Raw genomic sequence first — 20,269 nt, forward strand, 5'->3', positions numbered from 1 at the left:
TTTATGGAAATTAAATTAATTATTTACCAGGAGATCCAAGCTCATAGAAATAACCTGGGTTAGTTTGTTGTTAGCGATAGCATTGTTATCATAGACTAATTACTTAAAATAGCATAACTCACTAATCACCTGGCAGAAACAAGTCATCAGCCAATTAATGCCTCTTTTGATCCTAAATGTTTGACCCAACCTGAAACTAAATGATTTTATTCTCCAGGCTTCTGAAAACTTTCTTCTGGCTCATTGTTTAATATGAACTCTGCAGCTCCAGATAGTTAGTTATGTGGATCGCTTCGACAACTGGTTAATCCTCACGATTATAGGAGAAGACTATTTTTCTGAGATAATAAGGATCATAACTTAAACATATGCATGTTTTTTCGAGATGCCTCCTCTGTTTCAGCCTATTTAGGGCATTAACTACTCACTGTGATCAATTTTGCTTTGTTTTGAACTGGAGGAATCCACTTCTGGACCTCCATCTGAATTTCGCATGTCATCCGGGTCACATGTCTGAAACCCAGCGATTAGCAGTGGATTAGTTTTTCAGGAATTTGTATGCGATTAACCAATTGAATAAGTTGTCTAAGTATTGTAGCAGAATCTGACCAGATAAGCAACTTATTTGGTTAACTCCGTATTTTACAGGACATCAGTATGTTATTGATCTACATGCATGCTAAAAGCTATAACATCTGATTTTCCCAGGGAACAGAAGAGGGGAACATTGCTGATATGATGGTGAACAATGAGGAGAACCGTCAGCAACATGCAGCAACTCCTGCAGGAGATCCATCCAGCCTGTCCAGTGTGTACCCTGTGTGTACCCTGTCCAGTGTGTACCCAATGACCACTGGAGATAGACCGCTTGATCAGAACAAAAGGGGTTTAAACTGTTAGAAACAAATATAAGTCACTCAGTCTTTAAATGAGCATACAGTATTTTGGCAAGTGGAACCAACAGAAGCGCCCAAATCCACTCTACTATGAAAGATGCTGGAGGACTGTAGTCTTTTTTAAAAAATTCAACTGGAAAAAAAAAAAAAAAAAAAAAAAAAAACATGGCTGACAAAAAATAAATTTTGGGTTGTATTTAACAATTTCCATTTTAAGAATGGATACATTTTCTGTGAATTTATCACCCTGAAAATAATCTGTATCAAATGTCTGTGCTGCAGGGCCAAATAAGTACTATTTTTAAATGAAGTTGTGGAAGCACAAAATATCCTCCCATGGCACAAACATGAGGGATTCTAAAGTGTGAACTGGTTGTTTAAATGTTATTTTTTAGTTTTTTTCAACAACTTAAATGTGCTTGGTGATTATTGCTCTGTTCTGTTTCTTTTAGCCTACAGAGACACAAAATGTGTATAAAAATGGTGTCAATGTCTCATCCTGTCTAGAGCTCAAGCCTTAATAGACTTCCATTTATATCTGTTAAACATCTGCAGAAATAAATTGGCTCGTAAAAAAAAAAAAAAGACCCAGATTAGTGTTAAGCAGTTTCCTAGACCGTCCAGAGTCAATAGGGGAAACTTACTACACTGGTAACAGGTTGATTAATCAAATTCTAGTCAATTGTCTTGTATAATCTGTCAATGCTGTTCATTAAACCAGAGCCTATAGCCTCTTTATAAATGTCTGTCGGTAAAGGAAATTAACTGCAAAAGGAACTCTCTGATTCTGTGAATCTGCCACTGACGGCGAGTCAGAGTCCCACATGGACAGCAGAGGAATATGGAAGCAACTCGGGAAATGAAAAACGACAACAGACACTCCTGTCACTTAATCAATGTGAAACCCCAGCAGGGAGAGCGAGCCGCCTCCGGTGGGGGTGTGGAGTCCCAGGTCTCATGTCTCAGGAACAAAAGGCGGTTTTAAATGGGCCTACATTGACAACGTAACTCATCTGATCTCAGTCACAGCGATGATGGCGCCGGTCCCTGAGGAGATGCTGACTGCAGGCTGCGTCTTTTTGGGTGTCACTTAACAACGGCATCCATCTCTATAACACCAGGCAGCAGAAATAAGGAATCTTCATCACTACTAGGCTGACTCCGGCATCCCTCCTGAAAACAGCCAGAGGGAGGAAACAATGCTGTGGAGCATAACTAGTTACATTTCCATTCCAAATGTGCACAAATCTTTGTCTGTGTTCCGCTAATGTCGAAAACATAATTTCACAATTGCGGTGTTTCCATTAAATAAGAGATGAAATTGAAATTAAAACGTGTTTCCATTGTAGCTTAGCAAAAATACATCTATTTCCATATGGCTGAAAAATCAACCTAGTGCAAAAACTGTTTTATTGAAAAACTTGAGTTTTTGTTAAATTGCAGTGTTTCCATTCATTGAAATTACAAAACTGCTATGTAGTTGGTGGATGATGGTGCTGCATGTTTTTAAGAAACTTACAGGGTGAACAAACTTTTTCAATTGTGTTTGTTTAATAGAAACACTATTGTGAACTTCTAGTATTTTCAACATTAGTGGATCATCAACAGTTTTGTGTATTTGTAATGGAAATGCAGCTACTCCCTCAGTCAGTTTCAACTCTTCAATTCTAAGCATTTCTGCTCATTTGGATCTTTAGGTTCTCTTGAAAAATGAGGAAATATAGAAGGTAAGACAGAAACATCCATGCTTGAGCTGGTCAGTGAGTCTCTGCGGGCCGTCCGTTACCCTATGTGGCAGCTGCCTTCACCCCCGGGTGCTCTTATCTCTCAGACAAACGCCTCGCTCGCAGCTCTCATCTATCTGCCTGACATGTGCTTCCATGTTTGTTTTCTCTCGCCTGTTAGACACGACCAATGATATTGAGCTGTGTCGGCGGCGCTTCTCTGTTCGCGCCAGATGAATCAATCACCCGGGGTGCTCCGCTCCCCTGTTTAGTGCAGACAGAGTCTTTGCCACTTCAATCACTGCTTGGGCTTTAGGAAAGGGTTAGTGCTTTTCTTGCCATTTATTAGGTAAAGAATGGCTCCTTTAAAATGGCTTTGTCTTCTGCACATTCAGAGTGCTGAGTGGCATGGAGGAATGAGTAAAGCTAAGTGTGTGTAGAGCCATCTGCAGCAGCTTCTTTTATTTATTCAAACACAACCTGGAGATGCAGCTTGCATGGTGAACTAAAACATATATTCACAGGATGGGACCTAATTAAACATGTTGTATGAACAGGGTACAGGAAATGTTCCCACATAGGCACTCGTCACTTCTTCCCTCTTCCATCAGTAATGGCATCCACATGGGATGCTATAGCTAACTTTAAAGGACTCAATGTTCAACGTTTTGGTATCTGTGAAGTGTTTAGAAATGAGCCGGGATGAAAACATTTGTGTAATATTTAGCTGAGAGTTTGCCTTCCTACACAGTAAAAGGATCAGTGTCAAAACATTCAACACTGAGCCCAGGAGCATGTGCTCCCACCCTGTACAGTGGGACATGGAAGATGTTTATAGTCCTACAAATATTTGTCTTAAATATTTAGCTATATATATGAGAAATATTTAAAGTCAATATTTTAAGTTAGATGATTAAAAATCACATAAATATCAACCTTGTATTACAATACAAATAGTATAATTTGTTCTTTCACAAATATTTGGTACCGTACAGATGGTGCTGAGGGATTCAAAACTGATGGAATTACAGGGATGCCACAGCACCTGTTATTTCAGTCAGCCCACTACTCCCAGTTGAATTTTCCAACAGTCCCTCCAGTCCTAGCCACACAGATACTGAGCAGAAGTGGCAAATGGAGGACAATAAATGACCCTTCATTCTATGAATTTTAATAACATTTTTACAGAAATTTGGTGTTTTTTGTATACAAAGCATAATTTCTGGCCCAATAAAGACATCCTGTCAGCAAGACCAAGAGACAGAAAAACTTTTACAGGAATTAGATCAGTTTTAATATAAATACTACAAACACATTTACAATCACAAAGAAGCAAATACAAGTTTTATACATATATGTAATTTTAATGTTGTATGCACAGGGCTATGAATTGTTTTAATAAAACCTAGCAGAAAATATTTTTTCTTATTTACCTTAAATGTAAAATGTGTTTTGTGTTTTTTTTAATATTTGATTAGATTACTACTTTAAGTGTGTTCTTCCAGCACATAGTTTTTGACTCTGTATCCAGTTATGATTAATTACTAAATTAGTTGACAATTATTTAAATAATCAGTTCATCACAATTACTCCTATTAACTGTTTCAGCCTACTCTGCATGTAGCCCACTTTAGCACATACTTTCTTATATAGGCAGCTTACATCTTCATTGACAAAAATATAATAAATATATAGCATTTATATCTCAGGAAACTAAATGTTAAAGTAAAACATTTCTGGTTCCACAATAAATGGCGCTGCTGCCTTTGGTATTGGAAGAGCACTCGGTTGTGTGCTAAACGTAATTTATATGATCTGTAATAAACACTTTATTTTCCTTTTGCATAAAACTCATGTAAGAATTGTTTAAAAATAATTTCATATTCAGTAACACAGACGCGTACTAAAACACAGTCTCACCTTGTGAAGAATCTGATGTCCATGTTGGAAGAAGCAAAACGGTGCCGAGTCTCTGCCTCAGCGTGAGGCTCCACCTGTTCCTGTAGCTGGAGGGTTTCCTCATAGAGAGCAATATTTTCCTCCAACACCAAACAACACCAGACAAAGGATCTGGAGCCGAGGCATAATCATGTTCCAGACATTAGTTGATGGGTCAGCTCCTCCTCGCTGTCTGGCGGTGGTCTTTGCCTTCTCTCCCAAACCCCTGGTTGTGGAAGGGAGAAATGATTCCACTCGAACAGAGCAGGTTCAGCTCCGTTTTCAGACGCAGGCTCTCTGATGTGGTCAGGTTTGAAATGCCGGTGTTACAAACTCGAGTGTGAGCTCTGATGGCTGAGTTAGCACTCCGGATTGCCACGATCCACTGTTTCCTTAACTCCTAATAAACAGAAAAGTTGAAAAAATAAAAAATAAAATAAAACAAAAATTTGAGAGCACTGCTATTCACCGGTCAAACAGAAACATTGGGCCCAAAAACAAAAGAGGGGGAAGCGGGCGGCGCGTTGTTCCAGCTGAAGGCTAGGAAGCCACTGATTCCAACTCTCTTTCTGGCCAGTGTCCGTTCACTAGATTACAAGGTTGATTTGTTTTTATGTTTTCAGCAAAACTTGTCTTTGGTCAAACAAACCTTTACAACAACCAGTGAATGGTGATTTAAAATCAGCCATTAAGTTCTGGTTAGCGCATCACTACTTCTAACCAAGTTAAGCCAGCCAATGCATAAACAATAAGGATTTATTTCAAATGACTGATGACTGAAATGACAGCTATGCTAAATACTTTCACAGCAAAATATAACCCTCCAAGATGAATTATTGCATAAAATCTAAACTATAACAAACAATTTATTAAAAAAAATTCAATTTCTGAAGTTCTTTATTAGAAGAGTCCAAAATTCAAGTCTGACATAACTTTGCATGAAGCTGATGAAGTTCTAGATTGGATACATTTGGTATTGGCAGGACAAAGATTTACAAACACACATCAAATGTAAGTCATTATGAATTTCTTGTTTGAAGCATATAAAGTCTGAATTATGTTAAGCTACAACATTACATTTTTACTGCATTAAATCAAGTATATATAGCAATAAAATATGAAAGAATTTAATAAAAATAACTTTCTTTACACGAACAGAACTAATTCATGAAGATGTGACGCTGCATATGGTTTTGTATGTAGCTAATGAAGCCTTGGTGCGTCTGAATGATGAGCAGGGGGGTTTTGCAAGGACTCTCCTCTAACAAAGTCCCTCTACTGCAGCTGCTGCTGCTCCCAGATGGCTCCTCTGCCTCCGCTGCAGCGTCACTCATCGGCGAACAACGTCTCTGCAGAGATCCTCAGCTCCTCTGTCATCTGTCTCCCCAGCTCCTGGATCAGCTGCCTGCAGCCCTGAGAGTCTGAACTCACAACGCCTGCTTTCCTGTTTACCGATGGGGAGAGAGCACTGGAGGATAAGTGGGGGATGGGAGAGGTGGGGGAGGAGTTGGGCTGCGAGGGGCTGTCTTTACATGTTTCTCCTCCTCCCTGCTTGGAGTCAGAGCAGCCCTGTTCTTCAGCTTCAGACTCTTCACTCTCGCTGGATGAATCACTGCTGCTGCTCTCTGTAGAGGCTTGTTCTTCTTCCTCCACCACCATCCTTGCCGCACTCTCAAGTTCATCAAGCTCTAGCTCCAAATCTTTCTTCTGAAGCGGGGTGTGTTGCAGCAGGCTGGCCAACTCCAACATCTTCTTGGAACTGAGATTACCAAGAAAAAGAGAGAAAAAGTTTTAAAAGGAGAGTTTCTACATTGACAACTCAGATTGAGAAGACAAAGAGACATCAAACTACAAACTGATCGGTATTACTGCCTCACTCAGAAAGAGGCATGACGGCTGACTTATCGACCGGCTTGGCACACTAAAGACATAGCCACAGGATAACCATCTACAAATTTAATACTCATTAAGCAAATCCCATTCTTGTATGAATGCTAAATAGCCTGTTATTTAAAGAGGCGGTAGGGGCTCAATGAAAAATGGAAATATGAATGTTTAATAATGTAAAAGATGAGCTCTGCTGATACAAGGAGGCTCGGGACCTTTTGTTCCCCAAACTGCTGCTTTCTCGGCGAGAGGTGATAAGAGACTGCAAGGGATTACACAGAGAGGCAGATCAACCCTGCCCCCCAACTCATCCAGCTCTGAAAAACACGTACACACATGTACCTCTGAGTACGGGGAGATTAAAGAAGATGTTTGGGGCTGTGAACAGAAAGAGACGGGACCAATGAGACTGGAGTTATGGAGGCTGATGGAATCACTTCATACTTTACAAGATGCAATACCCATACTTCAAAGTTTGGCATTGGAGACAGTATTCACACAACTTGGACTGTTTAACATTTTTCTCATGCTAGAATCACAAGTGTTGGTGTATTTTATTTGTATTTTTGTGTGACAGAGCAAAATCGCACCTCCCCAAAGGCACCAGACTTTTTAGGCAAACGAACTAGAGACCAATTACAGCGGACTGCACAGAGCTGGTGTGAATAAACCCTAATCAATCAAAGAAGAGTTTGTTGCAGTTTGTGCTTTCTGACAATGCAGCTGGGATTGAGGAACAGAGGAGATGTGGCTTAGAACTCACTGGATGCACATGCATGAGATCCATGTGTGGGAGATTTCATCTTAATCTGACAATACAACTGTTTTTTTAAATACAAGGAAAAATGTTGTGTGCCATCCTCAGCATGTGTCTACATCACACTGCTGATTGATGTATTTCTCAAATCAAATACATAAAGTTTTCTATCCGATGGAAAATTGGGTCCAATGATGTAATCAGCAACTGCAACACATTAAAGTTAATGGGGTCGTAAATTATTCCCTAAGACTGCATCTTGGATTGTCAGACCAAGACATACCTTGGGTCACATACAAATTAATTTTCAGGGTTGTACTTATAAAACCATTTTAAAGAAAAATCAACTTAACATCCACTTTTCAATAATGACATCTATAACACAGAATACCAACAAAACACATAGAAGCTTGTGGTTGTGAGTGAAAACCTTGTGGAAGATCTATCACTGGCTCTCCTGAGTGTGTAATGTTTGTTAGATAGAAAAAGGGCAACCAACCATGATCGAAACAAGCGGTTAGTCTGAATAGATCCTGCGGAATGAAAGCTGGAAGCCAGCTGAAAAGACTGCAGTAAAGTCCAGTCTGACTGCAATCCAGATAATAAAAGTTCAGACCATGAGTTACTCCAGTGATTTCTCCAGAGATTAGGATTAGAAGAATGCCCTCATTAGGTAGTACATTAAACAGCATTCTTGTCCTGTCACTTTGACTTTACAGTGGTGTCACTGTGAACGAGGTAGCAGACTACTCTAGGTGTTAGACGTTGTGCTGCTGACAATTGTCCTCCTGCATGGGCCCTCTTTTTGTAAAGGCATTACCTTTGTGTGGAGGACCCCGGCTGCACATTATCTACGCTGGGAAAGTCCACTGAGCTGCCAAAACCTAAAGTGATTGCAATTTGTCCCCTGGTGCGGTTAGAACATGTGTGCCGCCCCCATTGCCATGGTGATTACTGAATGGGAGACCTCTGTGGATCACCACCATTCAGGATATGTCCATTCAAGATTGGAGAAAGTGTGCAAGAGTGTGTGTGTGAAGGGACCACTATTCTGCCATTCATATGCACACACACTCTACCCCTCTCGCCCTCTCTGGCCCAATTAAACGACTGCTGAACACCGGGGTGGCTCCTCCTTTTGATGCTGTCCTAATGAGAGCCCTGTTCTGGTGAATGGTGTTTGTGGAGGGTGCACATTCATTCAAGACCTACGGAGGGGCTGTGTAAGCAGATCTTATTCTATCTTTGTATCTATTGCACACACATTCCATTTTGAAGTGTGAGAAAGGAGAAGAAAACAAACAGGCAATGGGGGGCGGTGGGCCGGAACACTCTTTGTTCTTGCACACACTAACACTTCGCAGAAAATGTGTCAGAAAAATCTGAAGACAGTTTGGATTTTTAGAAGCTTGTGACACACTTCTAAAAGAGTATTTGAGCCATTCCAATTTCTATTGGTGTATATGCAGATGATATGCTTAAAATTTCAGGCCTCAGGCATACTTCATTCCATTCAGTCCATTTGTCCTCGAAGCAGACTTAAAGCGGATGTCTGCTGGACAGGTCTGCACAGAGGTACATTTTTATGACTGCATATGCAATAAACTGTCTGACAAGAAAAGGTGTTGATATCGAACACTTTTGTATGCAATACTGAGGTGATAATGTTGACACCTGGAACAACCAGTTCCAAGAATGTGCAGCATGACTGCCCTTCTGTGCTGCACTAACAGGTGTGTGATGGTTAACCTGCTGGAGAAGAAACGGGGTTCTAGAATCCATTCAGATTGTGGGGAATTTATTATGAGAATTGTAGGAAATTACTTCACACAAAAATTTAATCTCAACTGTCTGACAGTGAACATGGAATCTGCACAGCTCAGAGAATTCACGCAGTACACTTAGTAACATCGTCAAACATCACACAAAACGTCTGAAATGTACTCATGTTTGAAAGCACTATTTAGAATACAATAATTGTTGGAAAATATATTCCAAGTGTTTTGAACTTACATTTTTCATGCTAATGTAACTTTTTTCTTTAAAGGTTTTGTTGGCTCTAATAGCCTTTATTTGATAGTAGTTTGACAGGAAACAGATTAATGAGAGAGGGGAAGACATGCAGCAAATGTTGCCAGGCTGGGAATCGAGCCTGCAACCACCGGCACGAGGACTAAGGCTTCAGTACGTGGGTTATGCTTTGCCCCAAGTGTGACTTTTAGCTAGTCGTATAGTTTCACAGTAGCAGATGTCCACAGAAATGACACTGTCCAAAATACTAAAGGTCGCAGAGTGATGGAAGAACAGGTGAGAGAGACGTAAGGGTTTTGTTGCCACAATATTTACTAGTATTATTGCCATGAGAAGATTTTGTCATATTATGCTGCCTTAACTCTCTTTAGCACAAAAATTTTACACTTTCATGCGTTCTTTTAATGTTACTTCATTCATTCCATATATTGGTAAATTTTAAATTTAATCTTCGTAGCAGGTAAAAGATGGCTTCTAACATCTTACACTGCTGCTTTCTGTTTACTCTGAACTAGTCTGACATGCATTGACATCTCATTTCAAACTGATACCCAAAACAAAGGTTTTCCTCGTCTTTTTCATGTCAAAATTTCAGCTTTTAAAATTCAAATTATAATTGTCCTTTGGAGGACAGGTATTTCTTCAACAATCAGGATTCAGTGTAAAATATACCAAAAAAAAAAGAAAAGAAATTTGAGGAATGGAAGAATTGACAAATGGAACAACAGATGGATGCCATATGGACAAACAGGTGGATGGACAGAAGAACAATAGAAACCCCGTAAAATTCATTTACAACATTACTGCCCACCATATCTGGAATTTTCTACACAACATGGGTATCAACTGATAAAAACACCAGGAATGCCAATGGTAGGACAGAAAAACACTCCACCTCCAGTTCCTTAGCTGTCTGAAAAACTGATTCACAACATGTGTAAACAAAAATCCCTCTATTCTCTGGAGACGGAGAAAATCCCTGCACCCGAGAATCTTAAACCCCTGTCGTGTAGGATTGTGTTTTCAAAGAGCCAATGGGAGGCCGAGGGTACACTGATATATAACGGTAACCATTGCTGATGAGGACGAGGGGTGAGGGAGCCAGTAAGATTTCTGTTTAGGTACCTGGCACTAAGAAGCCTTTGTGGGAGCATCCTGCAGTGGCTCTACTGCAGGAGGCCAGAGGGGCCTCCTGCAGTAGAGCCACTTCAGTCACGGCCCTGTATTCTCTTTCCCCCCGTGGGAAGTCATTATTGAGATAGCAATGGAGAAGGGGGGCGCTTGTTTTCACTCCCCCCCCTCACTCTGTGGTGGGAGAAGCTCTGTTTGCGGTGGATACAAAGGCTCTGTTCGGAATGAGGGAGGGATAATATTGTACACAATCCGGTCATTACCACACTGCTGTTGTGTCTTGCCTTCATTAAACTGTGGAAAGGAGAATTTTTTATTTCTCCAAGGTTGGAAAACTTCTGCTGAGACAAAGATGCCTCCACTTGCCAAAGTATTTGGCGAGAATGGGCAGAGAGAGCGTCTCCATGTATGTGGGCCGCCTGTGTCTGTGAAGCCAAGTTAAATTACAGTCTTGGGTTTCTCTCATCCAGCTCATGTTTGCTCAGAGAGTGGCTCATTCAGTGAGCCCGTGGTCTTGAAAAACATGTCAGATAAAGCTTGTCCTCAGATATAGAAATCTGGGTAATAGAACCACTGGAATCCCTCTGAGAGTCTTGTGGAGGCTTCATTCACTATCTCAAGAAAGTGTGTGTGTGTGTGTGTGTGTGTGTGTGTGTGTGTGTGGGGGGGGGGGGGGCAGCATGATAAAGGCTGACAACTAGGAGATGCAATTCTTCAGTGTGACTAAACACCGGAATGGCCCTCCCAGATGCTGATAAGTGCTGCAGATATAAGAAACACAGATGACTTTATACATTAAGACATTGAGTTTGGTTTCACAGCAGCCTAAAAAAGGCTTTACTGTAGCTTTGAGACAATGAGACGGGGATCAATCAACTGTCTGATGCCAGTCTGAGGTGGTGTTATGTGGAAGGATAACAGATTTGACTTTGGGAATCATTCTTGTTCAAAATAATTTTAAAGCTTGACATGTTTTTCAAATATTAGTAATGTAAACTAAAGACACTGTTTGATCTACCCACTTCCTTTCACAAACAAATGTGTGAAGCTTTCTTTGTTGTTATAGATTCACATACAACAGGGATGGATGGATAGATCAATTGTTGAATGGATAGATGAATGGATGGATAAATGAATGGATGAGTGAATGGATAATAGGGATGATCCAATCCCTATAATGTAAACTTTCTGTTGAATAAAACTCAACATCTGTGTTGAAGTTTTATACACAGTTAAGAATGTTACAGGTAGATAGACGTTAACATTCATGCTCTTATTTTGAAGAGGGTGATGGAGCAGTTTCCATTTTCCTCTCCTCACGTTCCTTCAATTCTTCCAAACAAGAAGCAAACAAGAACAAAATAAAAACATAAATACAATATCTAAGGGCACAATAGAACTAGTAAATTATAACATCAAATCTAAATAGGTGCTTGAGAGTTGTAGTCTTCCAAGGGAAGAAATAATCTGAATTGAATTTAGCACATTAACTTCTGTTAAACTAGACTTAGACTTATTATTGTTGTTGCACAACGACATGACAGGTATATACATATACGTATATATATATATATATATATATATATATATATATATATATATATATATATATATATATATATATATATTCAGACAGTAAATACCATAACACAACAAATACTGTGTTGATGTATTTGAATGCGTTAGTTGAAATAATGTTCATCATTAGAGCTGTTAGGTTAGCACAACATACATTTTAGTGTTAAAATGAGAGCAGAATTATTGATCTTGTTACGTTAAGTAAAACTCATCTCATCCATTTTTTTCTGATTAAGAAACACTTCATTTTTGTATTATACTGATATTTAATTCAAACATTGTAAAGATTTGGCTCTCATCAGTTTCAAGCCTGTGATTTCTCTGTGCTTCAGAAACCATGGAGATTCCTAGTTTTATAGGGCTCCATCTCAAAATATCAGCCTGTGAAGCCACAATGACAAGAAAAAAACAGCACATAATCAGTTGTATTAACTGGAGTGCTCTCCAAACATGAGAGGAACAAATTATGCAGGCGCAGTTGTCTGTTTAAAATGAGCATGTGTATTCAAGACAAAATCTGGAGTGGCCCCATGCTGAGAGGAAATCTGCACTACTTATCCCCGTTAGATTAGTGACATTTGTGTCTTTGTTCTTCCCAGCGGGACCCATTGGGATCTCCATCACTGCTGAGACAGAGCAGCTCCTTTATCTCCTTTATTTTAAAGTATCCAAGATAACCATTTGACAGCTGAGTGATGCAGCCCAGAGCTGCTCATTTTTAACAAAGATCTTGTTGTAACACTATGTATGACGCCTGGGCCAGATCCTTCGAAGATCCTCCTTCGAAGAATCTTCAAAGGAGGATTTAATTTCTTGGCTGAATCTTACAAGATAAGTATTGTTCGGGTTTTACATCTGCGACTCACCATGACAGAGTCTGTAGGGTAGTAACCTGTAAATTTTCTTAATACTGTCAAATTTCAGAAACATGTCATATCCGACTACAAGACATACCATACTAAAAATATTCACACCCCACTGAGTATTTTAGCAATTGTATCATGTTACAAGCATTAACTAAAAAATTGACCTCACAGAAAAGTAGAGATCATTTTACCAGAACCATATATAGTCGAAACTATAAGTTTGGATACAAGTAATAATGAGAAGAATAAAAAGACTCACCTTTTTCTATGTCACAGTCCAAAGTTAAAACTTTTATTAATGTCTTCTAATTAATGTAGAAATTTCATAAATTTTTACTCTATTTGGTATCATTACCTTTGAACTGAATGACTCGAGTCAAACGTTTTGGTTTTCGTCCAAAGGTTTCTCACAATACGTTGCCGAAGTTCTGGCCCATTCCTCTGGGTTCATCAACCCAGACGAATGGGCTCTGGGTTGGAAGTGATAGTTCCAACTTCTATATAGTTGGAACAATATAAAAGTCTGGTTTCAAACTGTGCTCATAGTGCTCTGACCTGTGGTGTGCTGGGGGCAGCAGGCTGAAGGTGGAGGACACAACAGACTGAACAGACTGATCCACAAGGCCAGTGAGACTGTTGGAGAGGAGCTGGACACTGACAGTAGTGTCAGAGAGTAGGATCCTGTCCAAGATGCAGGCCGTCTTACACAACAAGTCTCATCCACTTTATGACGTGCTGGCCAGATACAGGAGCCTCTTCAGCCATTTTTTTAAATGCACCACAGAAAATCCTTTCTGCCTGTGGCCATCAGACTTACAATGCCCAACTCTGAGTAACTTACATCTAATTTTCTCACAAGGTTTTCAATGGGGTTCAGTATAGTAGTGTCTTAAGTTTTTCCAGAGATAAAATATAAATTTGATCGCTTATATTTGCATTATTAATACTTGACACCTTTGGTGAAATAGCAAATCCCCAGCAATATCAATAAAGTATATTGATCAATAAAATATATTCTATTCCACTCTACTGTCCTCTTTGTTGTGCAGAATCTCTGCAGGGGGATCTTGGAACTAATGAATTGAAGACGCACTTGGTGTATTTGGAGTCTTGAGATAATGCTGATGTAAGGATGTGTCATGTTTTCGGACACATTCTAATTATTTTTGTCTATTTTTCTAGATTGTTTTGTTTATAGACTGACTTTCTGTTTTTTCTTAATATTTTGGAGTTTGGATAATCTCTTATGTTTGGTAATTAATTTGATTACATTAATTTGTGGCGCTGTTGGTCTGCATATATAGGCTGGGTTTCAACGTGTGTGGGAGACCCTCCCTTCCACTACCACCACCAGGATGTGTCCTGACTCGGTGCTTGCACATCTCCAGTAGCTGTATGCTGCAGCTGACGTCTCCAGCCTGCCATGCGGTAGTTCTGTTAGCCTTATTATTATGGCCTGGTGGGACCAGTTGTTCTGTTTTCAATCTTTCTTTTGCAGTAGATTCTTTTTGCTTTAGTCCAGTACTAGTAGGGGTTTTGACGGCCCTGTATAGGGTTGGTCACCTGCAGTACCATTTTGTTCTTTTTGATCGGCTCACCAGGTCCAAATTTCTGTTAATACTTTTGGGGTTTTGTTTTTCCCTCTCTTTTTTTTGGGACACAGGGGACTGGGAATTTAACTCTCTCTCTTTTTTTTTCTCTTCACAGAAAATCAAAGAAGTTGAACCAAAAGAAAAGTTCAAGAAAGTTTTAATTTTTGAACCCTCATTCTTGCCTCTGTCTCCTCAAATATGGTGTGCCCTTTTAACAGTATGATCAAACAAGCTCATCAAGAAGAATTCTGAAGGGAAACAGAGGTCTGGAGCTACAGAAAAAGAAGACAAACTGAACAGCAAAAATCAGGGTTGGTGTGCAACATAACTTACTAGGAGGTCACACAGTCAAACGCTGCTCTTACTCACTGTGTAAGGGTAAGAAAGATCCCATACACTGTGATCTTAAATCATGTTGAAGTCTTTGGCAAGGCAGTAAATCTGAGACAGACATCCTGGCAGTCAGTGGAACTTTAGAAGGAGAAGTGCCCATGAGATGACTGGGAGAACAGATAAATCAAGCAGCCCCCCACAGTGAGCGTACATCCATTAATCGCATAGCCATCATGCGAAGATGATCACTTCTGCTTTGTAGGCGACAAGCAATGACAGGATAGAGGCGTCATATGGCCGGGAATCCATTACGTCTCATCTTTCCACGCAGCACAGGTAAGGACTGATCTCACTCAGGGGAATATGTGGCGGTGCAGAAAACAATGCCAACAGCCAACTTGATCAATCATTGAACCAAGATCCACTGAAGTAAATGACAGGAAAACCACAGAAGAAGACCCTGAGGGGAACTTCCTTCTAGCCAATTTGGCAAAGCCAAGAGACATGGTGGAGTGAGGGGATGAGCAGAGGGATGAGGGTGTCATCAGGATGAAAGAAGCACTCGTCAACTTATTCACTTTGTCGCTATGTTTATTGACTTTTCAATTCCTCTAGTGACTTCTTTTTTTTTTCAAAACAATAACTAATAATAAATTTAGCTTATTCTGTGTTGTGTAATGTATGTATATTGTGTAAAATATGAACACAGTGAGAATAAAGTTAGCTCTAAGCTTTTGGTTTATTTAAGTCAACATAAACAAAACCAATGTGCTATGGCACTAACAACTGGCATAGCAATTGTCATGACAGTTGGGTACAAACACCAACTATGAACATATAAGTACTGTCTATGCACTTTTAGCAATATATTACATGTTGTTGGAGAGTTTTATTGGGACAGCGCTCTGCAGCTTGACTGAGCAGCATCGAAAGTGGCTATTAGCTGCTATTAGCTTCTCCTGCTTCCTTAGCATTGCAGCCAGTTTGACATAGTCATCCGTTCAACATCAAACCTTCACAACAGAGCAGACTCATTTCACTCGGTGTCCACATTGCAAATAAATCACATTGTAAAGCTGAATACAACTATGGATCAATGTTCGCCAGTTGCCGTGACAACCTTTGCTACTTCAATTTCTGACTGGGGTGGGGTGAACAGAGGTGGGGAAGGAGGGAGCACTGGGACACCCACTAGAAGGAAACAAACTCACCCAGTATATCACTTTCATTCTATTGGCTGAGAAGTTGCCAGGTGACGGTGCTCTTTTGTTCCAAGTACTAGTGGAAAATGTTTCCAAGCGGAGATTTGATTAGAGCAGAGGAAGGTTTTGAGTGTGAGGAGAAACGTTTGAGAAAGAACAGTGAATACTGGGAAGAGAGCAGAAGTTTTGAGCACAAGCATTATAAGTTTTGAAAAGACAGACATGAAACCTGCTTTCAGATTGAAAATTTAAGCACAAGTTTTGAAAGTTTTGAGAACAAAAGACATAAAATCCTGCTTTCAGACTGAGAATGTGTGCTCTCAAATTATGGCAGAAAATTTCCCCCATATTTTGGCAGACTTTGAAAACAACTTAAACATGTTTTTCATTAGACCTACATTTCTACATGAAGGTCTTTTTATTAGTCTGTAATCTAATCAGAAATGTTCTGTTTTCATTAGCTGTTACCAACAAATCATCATCAGTAACAAAAAAAGCTTTAAAAGAGTTTGTAGGGAATTCATCTGTATGATGTGTTTAACTTTTGAGCTGAGTTACTGAAATGAGTGAACCTTTCATAGATATCCTAATGTATTGAAACTGACTGTAGTTAAGGACTGTAGAGGTCATCCATAAAATTCTGATACATAGAATCACAAATCTAAATCTAAACGGTGTCACAGAAAGTAAACGCAAAAAAGCATGCTTTATCTGCAGCATTGCTCATTAAAATGGCACATTAGAGGTGTATTAAAATTAAATGCAATAGGTACACTTAATTATATTGTATTAGCCATTAGGTAATACATTCAGCAATTACTTTTAATAATTTAAGCATTTTAAAAAGACAGTCCTCAATTACCTTTACTCAAGTAAGAATTTTAATGTGGTACTTTTACTTTTACTCGAGTACATTTTATTTGTTTATTTGCACTTTTACTCAAGTACATTGTTTGCATACTTCCTCCACTACTTTATTTTTGAGCGATTTCCGATCGGCTTGGTGTTCACACATGCTTTTGAACTGCGCTAGAATTCACTTCAGCTGGACTAAGATCTAAGTTTTTAGTCAGATCAGAGTTAGCTTCTTTTGTCCGCATCACACTGCATTCACACTGAAGCAGAATAAACAGGGCTGGTATGAATGTGTCCTTAAATCACAAGAGCAGATTGTATGAAATCTCCATGAAGTGTGAGCCAAAATACAGAATCCTACAAGAGAAAAAGAGGCAGTCAAGGCTTAATGTCTCTCTCAAGTGGCTGAGAGAGACACTCTATAACAGAAGCTCTCTAACCTGGATTCCCAATGTGACGGCTTGCAAGGGCTGATGATAAAAAACGCATCTCTATCAAAGAGAGATGTAACAATAGAATCTGCGCTTGGGGCTGCCACAGAAAGGGCTAATCCATTTAATAATCGATGTAGCGCATAGCTGGAATCACCCCGTCAAGCTGACATTAAGTTCCAGAGTGCAACAAGGAGGAGCAGCGGTGCTCCAGTCAGTGCTCCTCAGAAGATAAGAGACTGATTGACTTTTCCTGTGAGCTGACAGAGCTTAAGCAGCTCCAGGGACTCGTACAGCAGCTCCATGTGTGTCAAAAAGAGAGACAAACAGAAGGCATTGTCTTATGGCAGAATCATTATGAGGTTGTTAAATGAATGTTCATGAATGATTTCAAGATATAAATCAAGCTCAGAGGCTGAGTGAAAAAAATCTCTCCAAAATTCAATACCAGTGTTTGTGTGGAGAAGATTTAGATCCTTATATCAGCAAAAACTCCAAGTGTTTTTATGAGATAAAAAATAAGTAAACTAATCTTTAACTTATTTTTGATCAGCTTCTGTCAGTAAGCACTGGACTGACAGAAGCACTATTCCTATACATACTTTACCACACACATTATTGAAGTACCTGTTATAATAATAAACATTAACTTGATGAAAATCTCTGGGTCTATATTGTGGCCACATTAATCTAGGAATCAATTCCGCCTCTGCACTCCTTGATGTATGGATTGTGGGACAAAAGTTAGCTCTTTTCAGGGCCAGTTAGTTAACTGGAGTTGTAGCCATTATTTTGTGCCCATTGTTGGACACCATACGGCAGGTTCGAACCGTTATACCTAGGATTTCTGTCAGCTAATGTGTGGTCTCAGGTTTTGAAAATGGGCAGAGAATCTGCTGACAGCTCTAAGATAGTGTAGTGTGAACTGGGCATTAACTAAGGATATGAGGAAGGGAGTTGAGCCTTTTTTCACTCAGTGTCATCAACAGATAGAAACAAAAGCTGGAAGAGACACTAAAGCTGATAATTAAAATGATGTCGATAGTTTTAATTTATCGTACGATTAACTGATTTATCGTTTATCGCGAGAGGCCTAGATGAAGGTGTCATCAAGACTCTACAGGCCCAAAACACAACCTTTCAGGAGCACCTGGAAAATCTGGAAAATCAATCCTGAAGATCCAATCTACGCATACTTAATAGACTTGAAGGCAGTGAAGACAGCTAAGATCCTAACAAGTTAATCTCCAAGATGCTGAAGCATGTTTTGGGGGACGTCACATTCCCATCTCCTCCAGAACTAGAGTGCATACAGCACACAGCTGGATCCAAGCCCTAAGCAGGACGACCTTTGTCCTTGCATTCCTTTGGTAAGTGGAGAAAGAAGCCACTGTAAGAGGGTCCAGGCAGCACAAAGTAAAGTATCAGGGAACCACCCAGAGAATAAATCCAGATCTCAGCCTCTTACCGTATTTGAAATGGCAGAAGAGGCCCAGGAGTTTTATGACTGCTGCATTGCAAAATAAACAACCCGCAAACTTTTTTGACTCAGGATGAAGCAGATGGTGAGAACGAAAAAAGAGGAAAAAATAATTCTAAAAAATGCAATTATTGACTTATATCCTATTGCACCTGTGCACTCTGCAGTGAACGACTCTGGTAGCATCGCTGAGAAGGGGGAAGACGGATTAAAAAAAACAAAAACGTTTGTCCCTGGTTTTAGTTTCACAGAACTTAGTGGGCCATGGAGAAACTGCACGGCTTTGAGGCGATGGTCACCATCCAGCATCTCAGGAAAGGACAGCACCAACACTGTTTATAGTGGGGATGGTGTGAAGCTGACCTCGACTTGGGACATTGTGGCTGTTGGGCAGAATACTTCAAAGTCCTCTTCAAGCCTACCAACATTGAGGAAGCAGAGCATGGGGACCCTGGGTTGAACTCTACAATCTCTGGGAATGAGATCACTGAGCTGAGTCAAGAGAGGCAAGGCCCCGGGGCTGGATGAGATTAGCCCACAGTTCCTTAAGGCTGTGGATTTTGTAGTGTTGTGTTGTTGAAGCCACTCTGCAATATTGCATGGAACACTGAACCAACTTTACACCTACGGAATTAATGAATCAAATTAAATGCATTAAAGTTCTAGACCTTTCCAAAACATGTTGCTGTGCAATATCAATACTCTGCCGACTGTAAATTGAGCTATTAGCATATCATAAACTGATACAGTAACAATCTGGACTTTTTAATGAACTGACATCAGACTTGTATAGCAGTTTTGAAGACATTAAAAGACAATTTTCATCTTTCATTCCCATTCAGGCACACATTCACACACTAATGATGGGAAGCTACTTGATTGTAGCCAGAGATCCAACCATTCTGAGCATACTTGGATGATACGAGTTATGAGAACATTAAGTTTCTCTTTGAGATAAAATCATTTTTAATTGAATTTAAATGGGGGGGGAAACTTATGTGTTTATGCAACTTTTCTACACATGAAAAATTGTCTTCAGCTCATTTATATGTAGAAAATTCTCAGGCAGATTTCTTTTACAGGGTGACAAAGCCATGGTTCACAGCTGCAAGTCTTTGGAAATCTTCACAAATATTAATTCCCAATCCTAAAGTCCAGATGACTCTTCAACTGAGGACATAAATGCAAGCCATCAAGCTTAAACCCTGCAGCTGATTTCTTGCATTCCAGCATTTGAACCGTTCTCAGAGCAGAACTTCAGATTCGGAACTGGAAAAGTCTTGACGTTGGTGGAGCGGTGGAGGTGGGGGAGTTGCACTAAATCCCAGTGGACCTGTTATTGCGTCTACATCTGGGCACAGAGCCTACAACATAAGGCACACATTTTTCAACTGGGCTTTTTTCCAGATGAGCACATCACTCAGCTGAACTTTGACCAAAAGTAAAACAGAGCTCATTACTGAGCAATGTGCTTGCAGGCTTACATTTAAAGTGTGTAAGTAATTTTTAAATATGAACTAGGAGGAGGAGAAAACGGAGGATTTGTATCATCTGAAGAACAAAGCACA

At 39.8% G+C, this 20,269-nt stretch overlaps 1 protein-coding gene across 1 annotated transcript in view; it reads right to left on the reverse strand.

Moving 5' to 3' along the window:
- Positions 1-5,437: 5,437 nt before the first annotated feature.
- shq1 (SHQ1, H/ACA ribonucleoprotein assembly factor) overlaps positions 5,438-20,269 on the reverse strand; it is a 50,805-nt gene continuing 35,973 nt past the window's right edge. The window contains exon 12 of the mRNA XM_044122264.1: positions 5,438-6,317. Within this exon, the coding sequence (XP_043978199.1) occupies positions 5,885-6,317 (433 nt within the window). The 3' untranslated portion in view covers positions 5,438-5,884. The remainder of the gene's footprint in view (positions 6,318-20,269) is intronic.

This window comes from Gambusia affinis, linkage group LG07, assembly GCF_019740435.1.
Source record: "Gambusia affinis linkage group LG07, SWU_Gaff_1.0, whole genome shotgun sequence".
Lineage (NCBI taxonomy): Eukaryota > Metazoa > Chordata > Actinopteri > Cyprinodontiformes > Poeciliidae > Gambusia > Gambusia affinis.